We start from the raw sequence: 17,385 nt of genomic DNA on the forward strand, positions 1-17,385 counted from the left end.
CAGGGGGACGCGGGTAAACGACGCAGACAAAAAAAAAGAGAGAGACAGAGAGAGAGACAGAGAGAGAGAGAATCAAGGAGTCAGCCAACTGAACTAAACTGGGGTTACGTTCTAAAATGCCGGGGCACTGTTCATTGGCCTAACGGGCCCCAAATCTAGAAGTGATTTCAGTAGGTCTGGGCCAAGGCCCAGAAATGTGCAAATTTTTTTCAAAGGAGCTCCCCAGGTGATACTAATTTGTAGTGGGACTTGGGAGCAGCTTTTGCAACTTCTATCCTTTCTTACCGGTCTGTTGCTTTGGTCTTCCCTTGCTTAGTAAATGTTCCCTCTGAGAGACCCCAGATCTTATGGGGAGACTGTGCCAGTGCATCAGAAAGTTGTCTGGGGTGATGATCATACCATTAGCCCAGGTCCAAACACTGGCTTGAAGAGCAGTGGAAGATCCAGAAAGCAGAGGCAGGCCTGCTGGCAGAGACGACATACTCCTGGCCTCCTAACTCCATAAACGAACTCAGGAGCTAAGCCCGTGGTCTAGCCCTTTTCCCCTTGCTCCGAGAAACTTACTGCACACAAATTTGAGGAACACGGCATTCTACTGGTCACTAGAGGGAGACCTTCGTATGTGACCCAGCCAAAGCCTCCTCAACATCCCTTCTCCTCCACTCCTGCTCTGAGCCAAACGGCCCAAGTCCCACTCCCAACACCACACAGAGAACACTGAAGCAGAAGTGACTTTAATCAAGGGGTGAAGTCCTCAATCAGGGAGACCTCACTTGACCTTTGGCGGTGGGGTCTCAGCCTACCTACCCACCACGGCCCCTGAGTCTCCTCAGGAAGGAGGGAGCAATTGAACAGCAAGTTCCAGCAGAGGTCGGGGAACGGAACTAGGGGAACCAGGTCAAGGCGCAGGGGCAGGGCACTGACAGGTGGGAGTGAAGCTGAAAGGGGCAGGAACGGCTTCACACAGGCGGTTCTACCTGGGGGCTACCCAGTGGCTATGCATCAGGCAGAGCGGCACCAGGAGGGCTGAGCGTAGAAGAGGACAGCGAGGGAAGGAGCATTTAGGAGATGAGGCGACCGTGAAGCTGGTGCAGCTGCTCCTGGGTGAGCACCAGCCGGTGTCGCTGTCCAAGGCCAGCAGCACATGAGAAGGTCACTTTGCCCATGTATACAGTGTCGTCCTGCTGCTCTTCCTTGGCCTGGGAGTTGGGAAGGGGAAGAGGCCTCCAGGTCAGGGGCTCACTTGAGCTGTGTGCCACTGACAGGGTCCCTGAGCACTGAGACCCTGGGTGACTGAGGCTTTGAGGCTGCTAGACTATAATGACCACATTTTCCAAATCAGAATTGAGGTGCACAGCCTGACAAGGGAGTTTTGAGCCCCTTCTGATGTCAAAAGTCATAGAAGATGTTTAACTGCTAAAATATTGGAATTTCAGGAAGCAATGCAAGCACTCTTAAGATACTTGCAAGTAAGACTTGGCCAGATTTCTCAGGATGTTCAGTTGTTGGACCTGAGACCCTAGAAGCCTCTTCAAATTCTGGAGGAGAGGGGAAGGACCCACCTGAGCCCTCCATACTGCCCATCCCCCTCCCCCGCTCCCTCTTACCCTGAGGAAGGCTGATGAAGGGAAGGTAGCAAAGTCAGTGGGGACCGTGGCTCCAGGGCGCTGAGATACAGTCTCCTTAAGGACCTCATCCTGGCAGAGGGGAAAAGGATTCATTTAGGGGACCCCCACAGGCTAGCCCAGTACCTCCCTGTTTCACAGGAAGGAACACTAATACCAAAGAAGCAGGGACCAATCCTCTTTATCATAATACTTTTGCTCTCAACTCCAATCCCATCCCTACCCAACATCCTTACTTTACAGATACTTACCCTTTTAAGGCTCAACTCAGATTCTATAGCTTCTGGGAAGCCATTTCCAACCATTCTACTCTGCAGTGATATCAGCTCTGACAGAAGTTGTGCCTGAAACCACACACTCTAAAGATGATCCTAGCTCAACCCACTTTGTTGATAAGAATCTGTTTTCTGTTGATGAGAATCTGTTTGGGAGTGAGGGCAGGTTCCCAAGGCAGGAATCCTGCCTCCCCTTCCATCTCCTCCCCAGTGTGTCATCTAGCACAGGGATGGGCCCCCAGGAACCCTGGGAGTTCTTGTGGAAATGAACATGCTAGGGGCTCCACCACGGAATGTTCTGAAGTGGGCACTGTCGGGTGAGAAAGGGCAGGGTCTAAACTAACCTTGAGCTTCTCGATGGTGTCGCTTAGGGACTTGAGCTGAGCCACTTGCTCCAGGAGCTGGGCCGATGGGCTCTTGGCAGCTGTGGGGATAGAAGGCTAGTGAGGCCCACCAAGGCCCAGGCAAGCAGCTGTACTGGATTAAGGGTCATTAGTGCAGATACTGGACCCGCTCATGGAGTAGACATGTAAGAGGGTAGGTAAATCAAGCAAATTAAACACTGAGACCAAAGGGCAGTGCTAGGAAGAGCCTCTCTGGCGTGGGAACTGCCTGGGGCAAGGGGAAGGGGTGTGTTTTCCATCTCAGGATTTGGCTGGTCCATACCAGGGCTGGTGCGGGTGATGTCCACGACATGGGTGTGTGCGCTCAACTGATTCAATGTTTCCAGCAGCTGGTTAGTCTTACGATACAGCACTCCAGCAGCTAGATCACTGCCAGGGCCCTCACGGGGTAGGAGAGAGAGCTTTGCCACGTGCAAAGGGGGCAGGGCTGCTAAGGATGCCTTCATCTGGGCTCCCTGTGGGGGAAGGGGGAAGAAGGGTAGCGGTAATAAGTGATAGAAGGCCCTGCCATCTATCATCAACAAGGCAGTTACACTCCACCTCTACCCATCCTCCCTGTGACCTCCTCACCTTGAGGATGCTGTTCTCATGCTGGAGCTGGGAGATGTGCAGCCTCATGGCAGAGATCTGCTGAAGCAGCAGTGGTGAGTCCTTCACCAGCCCTGGGCCTGGCACAGATCCCGGAGCCTGCCCAGAGGCACCTCCTATGGGTACCATAACAAATGTCATGAGCCCCAGGTGCAGAAGGCTGAAGATGGGCACCATCCCTACTCATCCCCTTTCCTTATCCCCTCCTACCTCCAGTCTTGATTGCTCCCAAGGGGGTAGTCTCACCCTGCTCCCCCAGCCCCAATTCCCACCAGCCCTGTTAACCCCCCACCAGGATGGGTCTCTACCTCGCTGCTGTTCTTCTGTGCTCAGGATAGCCCATTGGGGAGCAGGAAAAGAGGAGAGAGGAATTAGATGATTTGGGAGTGAGGGGGACATACCAGAGGAATCCTGGGCACGCAGGAAGACTTTTTTCCTAATCACCATACCTTCTCTAACAAGACCCTGCCTCTACTTTTGGGGAAAGAGCAAATATGTGTGAAAGACAGAAAAGGGGAGCCAGGCCACGATACAGGGTGCAACACGTGAGGAAGAGTGGCAGCGGGAGTGTGCGCAGGAGGAGAAGCACTTGAGGCCATTCTTGCCTCCCTGCCTCAGACTCCAGCTCCCAGAAGGGCAGCCGGAACGCTCCTGACACCCCGATATGTCTGCACCCTCAGTGCTCCCTAGCAGCAAAACTGAAGTGGAGGATGTAGACACATTCCCATGTTCCTCAGGTTCCCCAGTGCTCTGAGACAGAAGTCACCCTTTTTTGGGTGTGAAGTTTCATAGACTAAGAACCAATATTTGTTTAAAGAGCCTATGCTAAAGCAACTCAATGCGGTAATTCTGGAGACTCCCCTCCCAAGGAACATGGAGCCGTCTGCACCACAAGAGTCTAAAGTCAAGAAGACGCTTGGTCACTTTCAGGGTCAAGCGGCACCAGTGACGGGGGCTTTGATGAGGACAAGACCCTAAGTGAGGCCAGCTGACAAGGCAAGCACAGCAGGGGAGATCTAGAGATCCTGAGGGTTTAATTCCATTACAAGGAGTTTGCCTTCTGGAGGTGAGAAGGGTAAGTAAGAAACTGAAGAGAGAACAAAAACCGAACTACACGGTAGATGAGAACTAACATGGCGGTGGCCACCTCCTTGGTCAGGAAACTAAGGAGACTAGGCCTGGAAGCCAGAAAAACTCCAGGTAAGGAGCCCTGACCACACTAAGAGACCAGGCAAAGGTCAGAACACAAGCCCCAAGTGAAGCTGGGAGAATTCAGCAATGGAAGAGACAACTACTCTATAGGGTGAAGCCACGTGAACTCAGTGGGGAAGAGAAAATGCAGTGCCCAAGCAGAGGAGGGATCAAGAGCAAGGACCGTGCACTGCTGTGGATACCACAGCACTCAGCCCAGCCTGCTGCAGGCTGGTGACCCTCTGGAATACAGGGCTGGGACAGGAAAGCCAGACGGTAGACCCAGAAGGGACATCTACTGGAGTCCGACTGTCACTGTAATTCTGAGCTTCACCAACAACTTGGTAAGGCCCCACTGCCCCACCTTGGTCAGAACTCTGCACATATCTTCAAGGAGAAGTAAAAACTTGGTGAAAGTTGCCAGAGGGCTTCCCTGGTGGCGCAGTGGTTAAGAATCCACCTGCCAATGCAGGGGACACGGGTTTGAGCCCTGGTCCAGGAGGATCCCACATGCCACGGAACAACTAAGCCCACGCGCCACAACTACTGAGCCTGTGCTCTAGAGCCCACGAGCCACAACTACTGAAGCCCGCACGCCTAGAGCCCATGCTCCACAAGAGAAGCCACCGCAATGAGAAGCCCACGTGCAGCAAGGAAGACCCAGTGCAGCCAAAAATAAATTCATTAAAAAAAAAAAAAAGTTGCCACAGAGTGAAACTGGGCAAGCATATTCCTGGTTGAATATCCAGGGGTAAAAGAGGGGGGCAGAAGTCAAACTGAAGCCAAGGGCAGGAGGGGGGCCATCCAATCTCCTCTGGGCTAGTGCTGCCTGTTCCACTGCACTCACCACCAGCAATGCCAGACACCAGGGTAGCAATACCCGAGGGAGGGGGACCCCGGAGCCCCTCGATTGTGCGCTTGGACTGGCTGTTCAATCGCTGCTTTAACTCTGCTTTCTCTGCCTCCAGCTGGTCGATGTCAGCCTGAAGTGCATCCATCGTCTCCTCGAACTCTCTGTGAAAGAATCTGGGCTTGGACAGTGTCCCTTCCCCATGGCCCCACCCCCCCTTCTCAGTCCTAACTGAGTCCTTGGAGTAGCCCTACTGGTGAGGAGCCAGAGGCAGAAGAGGCTCAGACTGGGATGAGATGATGGGGATGTCAGCTGGGAAGGAAGATGGCGTCTGTCCCCCTGGGGAGTCTCACTACAAGAGGCCCTGGGCTAGGCGGCAGGGAGCTGCTGGAAGGAGGGAGGGGTGGAGTGAGCAGGGGCCTGGGAAGGTGCCTGACTTCTCCTTCTTCCGCAGCAGCGCCTGGGTCTCCTCCAGCCGAGTCTGGACTTTCTCGATGCGCTCATCTGCATCCTTGGCTGCACTGTCCAGCTTCTTCTCCAGGAGGCTCAGCCGCACATTGGCCTCACTGAGCTCTTCCCCCTGGACGAGGGCAGAGTGTCTAGTTCCCTTACACCCTCCCATGGCCCCCCAGAGACCTGGAATAGACCACGAGATAGAAAGCTTCCTGAGGGCCCACGAGAACTCCCACTGATCACAGGTGCCACTTCTCCCCACTCAACCCCCAGCCCCCCTGAGTTATGATCACCAACACTCACTGCTTCCCTGTGCCCCATGCTATTTCCTGGCCCCCCAGATCCAGAGCCTTCCCTATCCTCACCTTGATCTTGAGTGACTTCTTCAACTCCTTAATAACTGTCTCTCGATCTTCAAGCTTCAAGCCCAGGCCTTCAGCATCTGTGATCTCTGCACGAAGGGCTGCAGCCCGCAGCTCAACTGGGGGAGGCTAAGGGTAGGGACAGGAGACAGAGGGCAGGGATAGGGAGAGGAGGTCATCAAGGCACTCCTTTCAGAGATCCAGTCAAAGGGAAAATCTTCTCCTTGCCTCCTAAGCAGGATGGTGCTCCCCAGATTCCTTCCTGCTGCCGCCCAGCCCTCCCTCCCACAATTACCAGCAGCTCTCCAAGTCCTGCTCCTCCAGGCCCCTGGAGCCCCTCCAAGGAGCTACCCCACCCACCTTGCTAGGGGGCCGCTCTGCATCGTACTCTCCCTCCTGCATGGCAGTGGCCAACTTGTTCATGGTACTGATCAAGATGCTGCATGACTGGCGCAGACACTCATAGGGGCTGCCGGAGGGGGCTCCGTAGATCTGCAGGTGTCAAGGGCAGTAGTGAAAACCCCACACTGGCCACCTGACTGCCCCATTACCACCTTCTGCCCAGCCTTCCCAGCCCACCTGCTCGCCTGCTTTGAAAGCCAGCTCCTCCAGGGCAGCCACAGGCAGGCCTTCATTCTCTGCCAGCGGGGCAATGAGCTGGGCGGCAGCAGCAGCCACCTCCTGCAGCACAGCCACCACCCACGTCAGGTGTTTCCTGCAGTCTAGGAGTGTGTCGGATACCTGTGCAACAGGCCAGAGTCAGGAGCCCACTCTGGGCCCCGCACCACAGCTCCCAGCTACCTCAAAACCATTCTTGTCCCCTGACCATATCCAGATCTTGACACACTGGGCCCCTCCTGGTTCTACTTGGCTTCCTTCCCATCCCCCTTCACAGCCCAAACCTGTGGTCCAAAGGCCAGTGCAGCTGGGATCCCAGGAGCATCTGTCCCTGGCATTCGCCTCCGGATCTTCTTGCAGAACTGGCGGATATCACTGCACGAAGTTTCCAGGTCCCGGAGCAGGAGTGCAATATCTGAAGCCTCCTGCCCACCCTACTCAGGGAATAGGAAACAGATGGAGAGCCAAGTCAGCATTAGGGCTGGGGCGAGGAGGTGGGGACTAAAAGGAAGAGGAGCTCAAACAGATCTAGTTGTGCTCTCACCTGCAAGAAGGCCCGCAGCCGTCCCACCTCCACACTCATGCAGTCCAGGGCACTCTGGGTGAACTGTGAGGACAGAAGCAGGTCATTGTCAGCCCCCAACAGGAGCCCTTCTGCCCCATCACCATCTCTAAGAAGTCTCCGCCCTCGGCTGGCCCCCATCCATAAGTGGGTCCTCTGGCTTCCCTGATCTGGCCTTAGTGACCCTGTTCCAGTCTTATGCGACACCCCTTGAGGGTGTGAACTGATGTCTCCCATTTCTGATCTCTATAAGGGGCTCAACCACTGGCCCAGACACCTCACCTTAATGTGGTCAGCCAGCTGTATGGTACTGTCCTCTGGTTGTTCAGAGAGGTGGATGCTGTACAGATGCTGAGGAGGGATGGCAAAGAAACAGACAGTCTTTAGGCCTTGGAAGAATGGAGAATTCTTCCCGAACTGCAATTTGACCCTGTCATCACAGGACTCCAGAGGTATGAGAGCATCCAAAACCCTCAAGGAGCTGCATCCTAAGGTGAGTCCATCTACGAGCCTCAAGCCATCAGCCTGGGACATACAACCTTGGCTACACTGGCAACAGCCTCCAGCAGAAGAAACCCTCCCTCCCTCCTGTGCCAAGGCTGAATTCTCGCCCCAGACCTGGTAGTACTTGATGGCTTTGGTGAGAGGCTCTACGTTGACAGTCTCGTCCAGCTGGTCCTTGTGCAGCAGCTCAATGAGAAAATCCAAGGAGCGTTCGTGGGCACTCATCTCAGGGTAGAGGCTGCCCACCTTCTTATACATGTCCACACTGCACTGAGAGAGGGCACTAGAGACCAGAGAAGGGCCCTGTGAGGCCAGCGTCTACCAGGCAATCTCAGTTCCAGCCAATCTCGGACCCGTGGCCCTGGAGTAGAGGTCAGGGGTTACTTACTGCTCATAACGGTGGAGTGTGGCCTGCAGCAAACTCAGCGAATACACCAGCCCAGCAGCAAAGCTGAGCTGCTCCCCCACAGCTCCTCGAAGTCCTGGACGCTCTGAACAGTTCTCACTTAGTTCAAATTTCTCCTGGGCCTGCTTCCGGATTAGCTCTGCCTGTGGGAAGAAGCACCAGAGACCTGGGGCTCAGAGCAGGGGATGGAGAACACAGACTCAGGAATAGAGAGAGCTGAGCAACTATGTAGGGGGCATGGATACATGGGGGAGAAAGCAGAAACAGCTCTTAGATGGGCAGGGACTATCACATGGGGAAAGGGTAATGATGTGATTACTGGTGGTTATGAAGATTTGGGATGTGGGGATGAAAGGGTGGCAGGACCAGTGGGACCAAGCTCTTTCCCGCCTTAAAGCTGCCGCTCCTGCTACCTTTCTACCTAGAATGCTATCCTGACAACGACCTCCCCACTAACTCCTAGTCATCTTCTAAGTCTGGCCTCAAATGTCATTCCTTCAGTGACAACCCTCTATCTAAATCGGCTCTCCGACCGTGCTCTCTCAAAAACGCTACCTCCACTTCACAACATGCCATCTCCCCTTCACAACATGCCATCTGTAATATACATCCATCTGTGACTTTGTTGACTGTGCTCCTCCACTACATCATAAACTCTGTGAGCAGGGAGAATGACTGTTATCTTTACTTGGCATCCTCAATGCCTGGTTCACAGCAAGTTCAACAGAGTCCTGTTGGGCACGTGATTGATAGACCATACCTTGCAAATGAGACGAGGCATGAGCAGCAGCACCAGGACGCAGTCATGGTCCCCACCTGGCCGAAGGAAGCTGTCAGGCATGAAGGCTGTCAGCAGGGACATGTGCCGGTTGGCCTGTGCCACCTCCATCTGCCTCAACTCCATCTCAATTGCCTGTGAGGTGGACAGGGAGGTGGGCTCTCAGCCAGGCTGCAGAGAGCCTCATAACCACCATGCCGTGCTCCACCACGTTCCCCGCTTCTAGGCCCAGGCCAGGAGTCTTCCAAACCACCACACAAAGCACGCCCCCATCCAGGAAGTGAAGCCCAGAACCCCACACCAGATCAGCCCACCGCCACACCCAGGCTGGGGTCCCCAACATTCAGCCCTCTGCGACCCACCCACTTTCCTGACCTTGGCATGGGCCTTAGTCTCAGCAAACTTGATTTTGAAGTCAAAAGTCTCTGGGGGTGGCTGCTGCTGCCTCTCCACAGATGCTTCCTGCTGGTTTGTCAGTTCCCGGTTCACATCCTGGGAACAGGGACAGACAATGAGGCACAGCTGGGTCCTCAGGGAGCCCTGAGGAGATGGTGGGCAGAGAATAGCGGGTAGGCAGGCACCTGCAGGTGGGCGGTCAGCTGGCGATACTTCTTGATGGTTTGCTGATAGTCTGCAACTGTCTCCTGGGCCGCCTCCACACGCTTCTGGGCCTCTCGCACCCGTGCACCCGCCATATCCAGCTGCTCCCGCAGCTCCAGTTCTGTCTCACGTGCGTTCTCCTGCAGCTCATCGTTCATTTCATTCATTGCTTCCTGGGAGGCCACAGGGGAGTTGAGGCAAAGGAAAGTCAGAGTCAGGGTAGCAGGCCAGGGTGGGTTCACTCACCACGCCTCCTACTCAAAGGTCAGGGGTCACATGTCAGCCCTTCTCTCAGCAAGTCACTTCCAACTACCCTCCATCAGGGTCATGAGTCAGAGTCTGCTCTTCTCTTACCAAGTCTCCCACGGTTTCTCTCAATTCCCGCACTTTCTCTTCCAGATTCAGGTTCCGGTCTGTCAGCATCTCCACCATCTCCTCAGCACCCAGGGCAGCATCCACCTGTGTTACAGAGAGGGAACAAGGAGAAGGGCTGAAAGGCACCTAGAAACAGAAGGTGCCTATAACAGAAGCGAGTCAGTGGGGGTGCTCTGGGCAAGGCGCTGGGCTCCCCAGACCTGCTCCTTGAGCTCATCAATGGTGCTCTCTGCCTGGCTCAGCTCCTCCTGCAGACGCTCCCGCTGTTGCCTCACAACTTCCAGCTCTTGGTTCTTCTTTTCCATGAGCTTCTGGAGTTTCACGTGCTCCTGCTTCTCGGAGGAAGAAAGATCCCGCATTCTGTGGGAAAGTGAAGAGAGAGGAGAGCGCGTGTCGGAGTCACCGGGTGGTGGGCGCTCTAACACATTTGGAGACAGGAGAGTGAGCCGCACAACGAGAGGACCCTACCTCACTAGGGCATCCTTTAGGCGGGCGTTCTGCTCCTCAAGCTGCTTGAGCTGATAACTGGACGCAGCGCCATCTGAGCCTGGGGAAAACCATTAATACTTTCAGACAAAGTTCCAACCCCACCATTTGGCCCCCAGCAGCTCCTGGCCCCTTACCCTTCTCTTCAATCTCAGCCTTGAGGATCTCCAAGTCAGTGGTGAGCTCGTCCACACGCTCCTTCAGCGCCTCCACCTCTTGCTGTAGGGACTCAGCCCGCTCTTCGGCCATCTCCTTATCCAGAGTGGCCATCTCGATGGCATCAGCAGTGTCAGCCATCTCCTCCATGTAGCGTTCCTTTGCCTCTAGGGCCTCCTTGGCTTCCTGAAGAGGAGTGGAGGTTGGTTGGGTTACAAGCACAGAGCTGCCTCATGCACCCTTTCTCACAGGACACTCCAGGCTCCAGTTTCAGCTTCCAGTACACTTCCTTGGGCCCCGTGCCTCCCCAAACACCCTCTTCATCCCAAGTCCCACCTTCCGAGCCTCCTTGAGGCGCCGCTGCAGGTCTGCCTGCTGCTCCTGCATTTTGCTTTTCCATTCTTGCACCTGCTCCAGCTGAATCTTGTGTTTCTCCAGCTCTTTAAGCTTTGCCTTGTCTTCTGCACGTTTCAGTCGCAGGGTCTCCAGTTTCTCCTCCAGGTCCCGCACTTGGGCCCTCAGCCCCTCCTCCTCCTGCAAAGGAGAGACCCTTCAGTCTATGCACAGCCTCCCCCGTTTTCCCCATCAAGACTGAGCTGGAGTGGAAAGGACAGGAATGTGTGCAGACATCATTCCAGGCCCAGGGCCAAAGCAAGTGGCATACAAACATCTGAGAAGAGCCTGATACATAAGGGGAAAGTGTGGAAGGGCAGAGAGTATAAGAGCTTAGTCAGTGATGGGGTACCTATATGCTGTGTCCCCCACTCTTCTAATCCAAGTTCCGGGTCTCCCCCAACCCTGGGAAACTTCGAAGACCCTGCCAGGGGTCATAGGCCCTTTCGTGTCTTGGATCTTCTTCACTCCAACCCCAGACCTTACCTTAGATGGGGAAGGAAGCGGTGGGGCTGCTCCAGGAGAGGTGAGGGCTGGCGTGGGGATGATGGGTGCTGCCAGCGGAGTCTGAGCTGGGGTGCTGGGCTCACTGCTGCTCAGCTCACCTGCTGATGCTGAGCCAGAGGGGCCCAGGGAACTACTGGCCCCAGCTACCCCAGTGCTGGCTGGGCGGGTGGGCTATTCAGACAGGGTAGGGGCAGACCAGAAGTGTAGGGGACAGGGGTGGTGAAACAGAGTAAGACAGAATATGAGAATATGGTGAGGGAAGTGACAGAAAAGGAAAAAGGCAGAGAGTATCAAAGCACAAAGAGAACAGAGAAACAGTGATGAGCAGAATGAAAATGACACAGTCAGAGATAGCGACAAAGGACCGGGGCAGGGTGGGGGTGAGAGGATGGCAGGAGAGGAAGGGATGGAAAAAGACATAAGATTACAATGCTCCTCCCTTGGCACTGACCCCACATTCCTCCAAGCTCTGGCAGTAACCCCTTAGAGCAGAATCCCACACTCCCCAGACCACTCCTTCTGTGACCCACTTGTGATCATTCTAGCAATTTCTTAATACTCCCAATCCCATTGTTGCTCTGGGCCTGTGCCCTCCTCCCCCAGCGTGAAAAAGTGCCTCAGTGTCATTCCCAGAGAAAAAGAACAGATTGATCTCTAATTTTCATGTTCCCAGAGAAGGCTGGGCTAAAAGTGGGGGTACTAGGCCCCCCAGCTCTTTAAATCAAGCTGATTCTCCTCCCCTTGATCTACTTCAGGGGACCCTGCAGGTGAAAGAGCCAGGGTGAAAGCTGTAATCCTTGGCTCCCCTCTGAAACAAGGTCAGTACAGCCAACCCATCTGTCACCTCCCTCCCTCCAAGACAGAGGGGCTCTAATCAGATGACATGACCCAGGCCCCTGTGGAGCTGAGGCCCTGGAGCAGACAGGCCTGCCCAGTGCTCCTCCCTGCAGGGCTGAGCCCTGAAGCTCTCCTGATGGGCTGACACTCAGAGGCCACATGCCCAAAGCCTTTCACAGATACACCCACCTCCTTATCTCCTGACATTTACACTGCCAAGTTTTTTCACCTTTCTTCCAATCCCCGCCCTCCCCCCCAACACACACACACACACACACACACATACACACACACACAGCTGGTCTAAATGTCCTTCTCACACACACACACACACACACACACACACACACACACACACACAGCTGGTCTAAATGCCCTACACACACACACACACACACACATACACACACACAGCTGGTCTAAATGCCCTTCACACACACACACAGCTGGTCTAAATGCCCTTCTCTCTCTCTCTCTCACACACACACACACACACACACACCTGGTCTAAATGCCCTTCTCACACACACACACACACACACACACACACACAGCTGGTCTAAATGCCCTTCTTCAAGAAAGCCTACCTTGATTAACTACAACCACTCTCGTTTCTCTTCTGCGCTCAAGCTACCGGCTCAGACACCCTCCTTAGAGCCAGAAGTCACTTTCCCCAGAGGGGCCTGTCATTAGCCTCAGTCCCCTCACTCCCCTTAAGAGAACCCAGGGTACACTGTGACCAACTTATACTTGCTCATACACATACCCACACACATGCACACGCCTAAAATGAGTGTGTGTCCACTCAGCAGTAGCTTGTACAGAGGCCTGTTTTTCCTCACCTTGGGCCGCCGGGTTGTAGTCTGGACAGGCAACAGGAGCCAGAGGAGTAGTAGTCAGGAAAGAAAGGATAATGGCAGAAAGACAGCAAAAGGGACAGCAATGAGAGCAGAAGCAACAGAAATGAGGCTACGCTTAGCGGTCCCACCACTCCTCCCCCATCCCCAGCCCATCCCCTTCATCCAGTGAATCACCTCGTTCCCATTCCAGGAACTCAGAACTCCTATTTCCCATTAGTTCCTTCTCCCACTTTTGTCCTGCCCTTGCAGACCTCACCCCTTCAGACACCCTGGAAATCCTGGAAGTCCCTGTCTCCTAGGCTGAACCACAGGAGACCAAACACAGCAGCTGGTAGAGAAGACCAGTCCTTCTGCAACAACGTCTCCCACTCTATCCCAGAGCCCCGCCCACCCACCACTCCCAAGGACTTTCCCAGGTCAGCCCCTTCCTTCAAGTGCTAGACTCCAGAGGACTCCCTAGAAATACCATGTGACAAGAATGATATGAGCCCGAAGTGAGCGATATGAACCCAGCAGAGGGAGATCAGGTCCCCAAGGCAGAACAGCCCTACTGTATACCCCACCCCCACCCCCTTCCCCAGGACCAGTTCCAGCAGCAATTCCCTTCCCCATGGCAGAGGGCTCAGGTGTCAGGACCATGAATACTGCATGAGCCTGAAGCCCAGAGCTCAGCAAAGTAACCCCACCCAGCTGCAAGAAAAGAGGGGGAGGGTGGGCAGCAACATAGGGAAACTACTGCCCTAAACCAAATCCAGAAACCCCTCAGGTTACTGCAAAGTGATACAGATGATTAACTCCAACTCCCAAATAATGTTCCTGATACCCAGTGTCTCATACTTCTGGCAAAGGCAAGATTTGGCCTGGGCCCTGCTTCTAGGTCTCCCAAGGAGACCAACGCCCACCTCTACTACCCTGGGCTAAGCCTCCATAGCTGTGTATCAAAAACTATTCTAGGGAAAGACCCCTGACACAAACCCCAGTGGGGCGGGGATGCTGGTATTCAACCAAGAGTCATTCTAGCAAAGGTTGGGTGAGGTAGGCCTGCTAGAGGCACAAAGACATTTGGACCTGCTTCCCAAGATTCTCTCATAGGAAATGCATCCGGAGCCAGTTTGCAGCAAAAGCTGCCTGAAGCCCAAGCCTGAGAGGCCACTGGGTACAAGGCCCAGAACACAGATTCAAAGCCAAAAGCAGGCAGGCCAGGGAGCAAATGCCCAGGGTGTGGGGCAAGGCAGTGACACACACCTCTCCCTGCCCCCCACCTTCATCACCATCCTCTTCCCCCAACCAGGTAGACAGAGGAAGTCAATCAGCCCCCACCCCCACCCCAGCAGCCTGCTGCCACCATCACGCTGGCAACCCAGCAGCAGGACCAGAGCAAGCAAGAGTACCTTTCGGGCTGTCGGTGCCTGTCTCATCATTGCAGAAAACCAAAGAAAGCCAGGATAGGAGAGAAGGAAGGACAGAGGAAGATGGACAAACACAGAGGAAGGACAGACGGAGGGAGGGAGGGGGGGGGAAGAGACCGAACAGAGGGAAAGGCGGCGGAGACAGGAGATTAGTGCATCAAATCCCAACAATGCAGCCTCAGCTTCCCAGACCAGAAGCTTCCCAGCTGGCAAATGGCTGCAGCTCAGATGCAGAAGCCCCCACGGTGCGCAGTGGGGACAGCCAGGCTCCGGCAGGCACCGGAGAGGTAGCCGGCCTAGTTCGCCAGCTGAGGCTGATGGCAGCCTCAGTGGCCGCAGCAGCAGCTCCACCTGACGTCATGCACCCACCCTCCTCTGCTCCACTAGGGGTGGAGACACTGCTCCTCAGTCGCCTAGCAACCACCAGGCTCTGATGGCTCCTCCTCCTCCTCATGATTGGACAAAGTCCTCTACTGAACCCGCCCTGCTTCCTCCTCCAAAGAACAGGTTCTGGCTCCTCCCTCTCCTTCCCTCTCCCCCAGCCCCAAGAATTTGCTCCAAGAAATTGGGCTAAGGGCCATCTCATTTCTGGGATGACCTCTCTGGGACCGGGGTATCACTGCACAGGGACACAGGGCCTCACTGCTTCATCAGGCCTCTCTCATACTCACACTCCCCTCTGTCCACAACCCCATCAACTCTACTTCTGTCTCATACACATGGACAATAATACCCTTATGGTGGCTCATCAGGCACATGTACCCACAGCACTCCTGCTGCATCAGCTCAGCAGGGCACACTAAGAAACCTGGGGAACATTCCATCTGGGCTGCAGCAGTTCTAATGACAGTGTTTGGCTCCTCTCTCAACTCTACCCTTGTTGTAGTCAGGTTAAAACCTGTCTCTAAAGGGCTTCCAGAAAGGACTGGGCACCTTGCAGAGACATCTGGGTTCTCTCTTCCACCCTCCTCCTCAAAGTTCCTTCTTTTGTTCTGGTGCTACCTCCCTGTTCCCTGGGTTAAGTGATGTGCTGTGACAGAAGCACTGAAGAGGAAGACCCAGGGGAGGACTTGACTACTTGACTGACATTCTGCATCACGAGCCAAGAAGGTGCTATATCCCAGCACAGGCAGCCTAGGCTAGGCTTTGCCACATTTCTCTAGGCAGCCGCCAAAACCCCAAGACTTGGGCACAGCTCAGGTCCCTTCTCAGGATCAAGTCAGACTGCGGCCAGAACTCCTCCATAGATATCAGACTGCAGGTCCATCCTCTTCTCTATTCAGGGGTCTGGTGTGAGATGGGAACCCCAACCTGGAGCCAATAATCAAGGGAAGAAGCCCAGTGTCTGGAATGGGTCCAGTATCCTTTTGAGAATTATTTTCCTTTTTATATCCCCATTCCCTCCGAAGCCAGGACCCCAAAGCAAGTACCATCATGTTGTCTCTTCCAAGGCAAAACTCCAAAGTGAGGACCCACCACCAACCAGAAGTCAAAAAAAAAGATGTTTTACTCTCCCCTCCACTGCCCCAATCTAGTAGCCCTCCATGCAAGGTCAGAAGGGCCTGAAACAGGCTGGTGACAAGGAAATCACAGAATCATACATACAGCACAGCACATACAGGTCTGACAGGCACATGCAGGTCGGAGACAGCTTGGGCATAGCCCCAAGGCATTGGGCTGGTGTGAGGAAGTGGTCATGGCAGCAACTTAAGACTAGAGGAGTTTCAGGGGTGTGGGAGTTGTGGGAGGTGGGCCTCAGGCACACCACCAGAGGAAGGAAGAGGCAGTGAAAGACTGACAGAGCACAGTGAGGGTGGGCATTCATGGCAGCACCCACCCAGAGACAAGAACAACACAGGCTTTTCAACTCAGGACTGTTCTTCCTGTGCTCTGTTCCCTGACCTCCCACCTTCTTACCTAACCACCTCACTTGGTACTTTCCTCACCTCCAGACCCCCAGTCTCTCCTCCCACTGCCCCCAAGCTGAGGCTAAGTGAGAATCCACTGTAACCCAGTAAATGCTCTATTCCATGCTGCTCCTGTTTACAGTCAAATGCTTGGAGTCTCTGACTAGACGTCCTTAGGCGATGGGCAGGAATGTGGGAAGGGGTGAGGATCATCCCTAATGAGTACTACCTGAGCCTGATGTCCTTGCACCCCTCAAAGGAACTCTGAAAGCCAAGACTGCCATTTCCTCTGGCCATCCCAGCCCCAAGGTCACACACACATGCATGCAGCCCAAGGACATGCAGGACAGCTGGGGAGGGGGCTCATGGCCCTCACCCACCCAGGCACAAATAGTAAACACACCACCTTCTTAGGCTTCAGGCCCCGCTGCATGAGGAGTAGGAAAGGGCAGAGTTAGAGAATAGGCTTAAACATCACACTGTGCTAGCTGGCCAGATATCTTGGGTGTAGGTATTAAGACCAACTCAGGCATAGCCAGGTATGGGGGGAGCCAGGTCACTGTCAAATCCAGGGTAAGTGAGGTGAGGGCTCCCTTAAGGATCAGCTTCCAGGAGGTCCACACCCTGACCCAGAGGAGCTGGAGAGTCTGGAGCCCCACCTCACACATCCTGCACAGAGCAGCGGAGGGAGGCTCCAGCAGGCCCTCTGCATACAGCCTGAAACAGGTGGCAGAGGGTCCACCTCCTCTCCATTCACTTGTGAAAAAGAAAGCACCTTCTTTCTCCAGTTCTTACCTTACCCCTACCCTACACCCATCAGATGCTGGCAGCCTTGGATACCAAAAGGTAGGAAGTTGGCAACAACACTACTGGGGTCAGACCTGTCCTCCCTTTCACCCCCAGCCTCTGTTCCAATTGATCCAGAACTTCTGGGCCTTAATAGCTTTTTCCCTGATACCACCCTTACACCTAAAGCAGCAACTCATACCCAGAAAGCTTCCTTCTCAGAGAGGATGGAGACTGGAAGGCTAACTCAATTTACTCATCTATTGCTTCTACCTGCCTGGTATTGAGTCTCCCTCCTCTCTTTCTCCTTTCCCTCTACTACTCCCACCCCCACCCGTAACCACTTACCAGTTTGCTGGTCTTTGCATTTGAGTCAGTTCCCTCTGTAGAATGCAAACAGAAACAAAGTGTGTGTTTGTGTAGAGGGGTAGAGGCAGAGAACGTCATGGCAGG

General features: G+C 54.4%; 1 protein-coding gene across 2 annotated transcripts in view; it reads right to left on the minus strand.

Moving 5' to 3' along the window:
- Positions 1-724: 724 nt before the first annotated feature.
- The window catches only part of DCTN1 (dynactin subunit 1), a 30,537-nt gene continuing 13,876 nt past the window's right edge, over positions 725-17,385 (minus strand). The window contains exons 4-28 of one of the 2 annotated variants that reach the window (XM_082852332.1): positions 17,281-17,315; positions 11,113-11,304; positions 10,570-10,767; positions 10,215-10,419; positions 10,060-10,138; positions 9,792-9,951; positions 9,571-9,675; positions 9,198-9,389; positions 8,992-9,108; positions 8,599-8,751; positions 7,821-7,981; positions 7,547-7,715; positions 7,211-7,279; positions 6,911-6,973; positions 6,651-6,800; positions 6,328-6,489; positions 6,109-6,240; positions 5,752-5,877; positions 5,371-5,513; positions 4,964-5,097; positions 2,875-3,008; positions 2,567-2,759; positions 2,245-2,324; positions 1,608-1,697; positions 725-1,199 (exon numbers count right to left, since the gene is read on the minus strand). In XM_082852332.1, coding sequence (XP_082708458.1) covers positions 1,062-1,199; positions 1,608-1,697; positions 2,245-2,324; positions 2,567-2,759; positions 2,875-3,008; positions 4,964-5,097; positions 5,371-5,513; positions 5,752-5,877; positions 6,109-6,240; positions 6,328-6,489; positions 6,651-6,800; positions 6,911-6,973; positions 7,211-7,279; positions 7,547-7,715; positions 7,821-7,981; positions 8,599-8,751; positions 8,992-9,108; positions 9,198-9,389; positions 9,571-9,675; positions 9,792-9,951; positions 10,060-10,138; positions 10,215-10,419; positions 10,570-10,767; positions 11,113-11,304; positions 17,281-17,315 — 3,380 coding nt within the window. In that variant the 3' untranslated portion in view covers positions 725-1,061. Of the gene's footprint in view, positions 1,200-1,607; positions 1,698-2,244; positions 2,325-2,566; positions 2,760-2,874; positions 3,009-4,930; positions 5,098-5,370; positions 5,514-5,751; positions 5,878-6,108; positions 6,241-6,327; positions 6,490-6,650; positions 6,801-6,910; positions 6,974-7,210; positions 7,280-7,546; positions 7,716-7,820; positions 7,982-8,598; positions 8,752-8,991; positions 9,109-9,197; positions 9,390-9,570; positions 9,676-9,791; positions 9,952-10,059; positions 10,139-10,214; positions 10,420-10,569; positions 10,768-11,112; positions 11,305-17,280; positions 17,316-17,385 lie in introns of both variants that reach the window. The other variant, XM_082852331.1, reaches the window with a different exon arrangement.

Source organism: Leucopleurus acutus (assembly GCF_964270905.1).
Source record: "Leucopleurus acutus genome assembly, chromosome: 12".
NCBI lineage: Eukaryota > Metazoa > Chordata > Mammalia > Artiodactyla > Delphinidae > Leucopleurus > Leucopleurus acutus.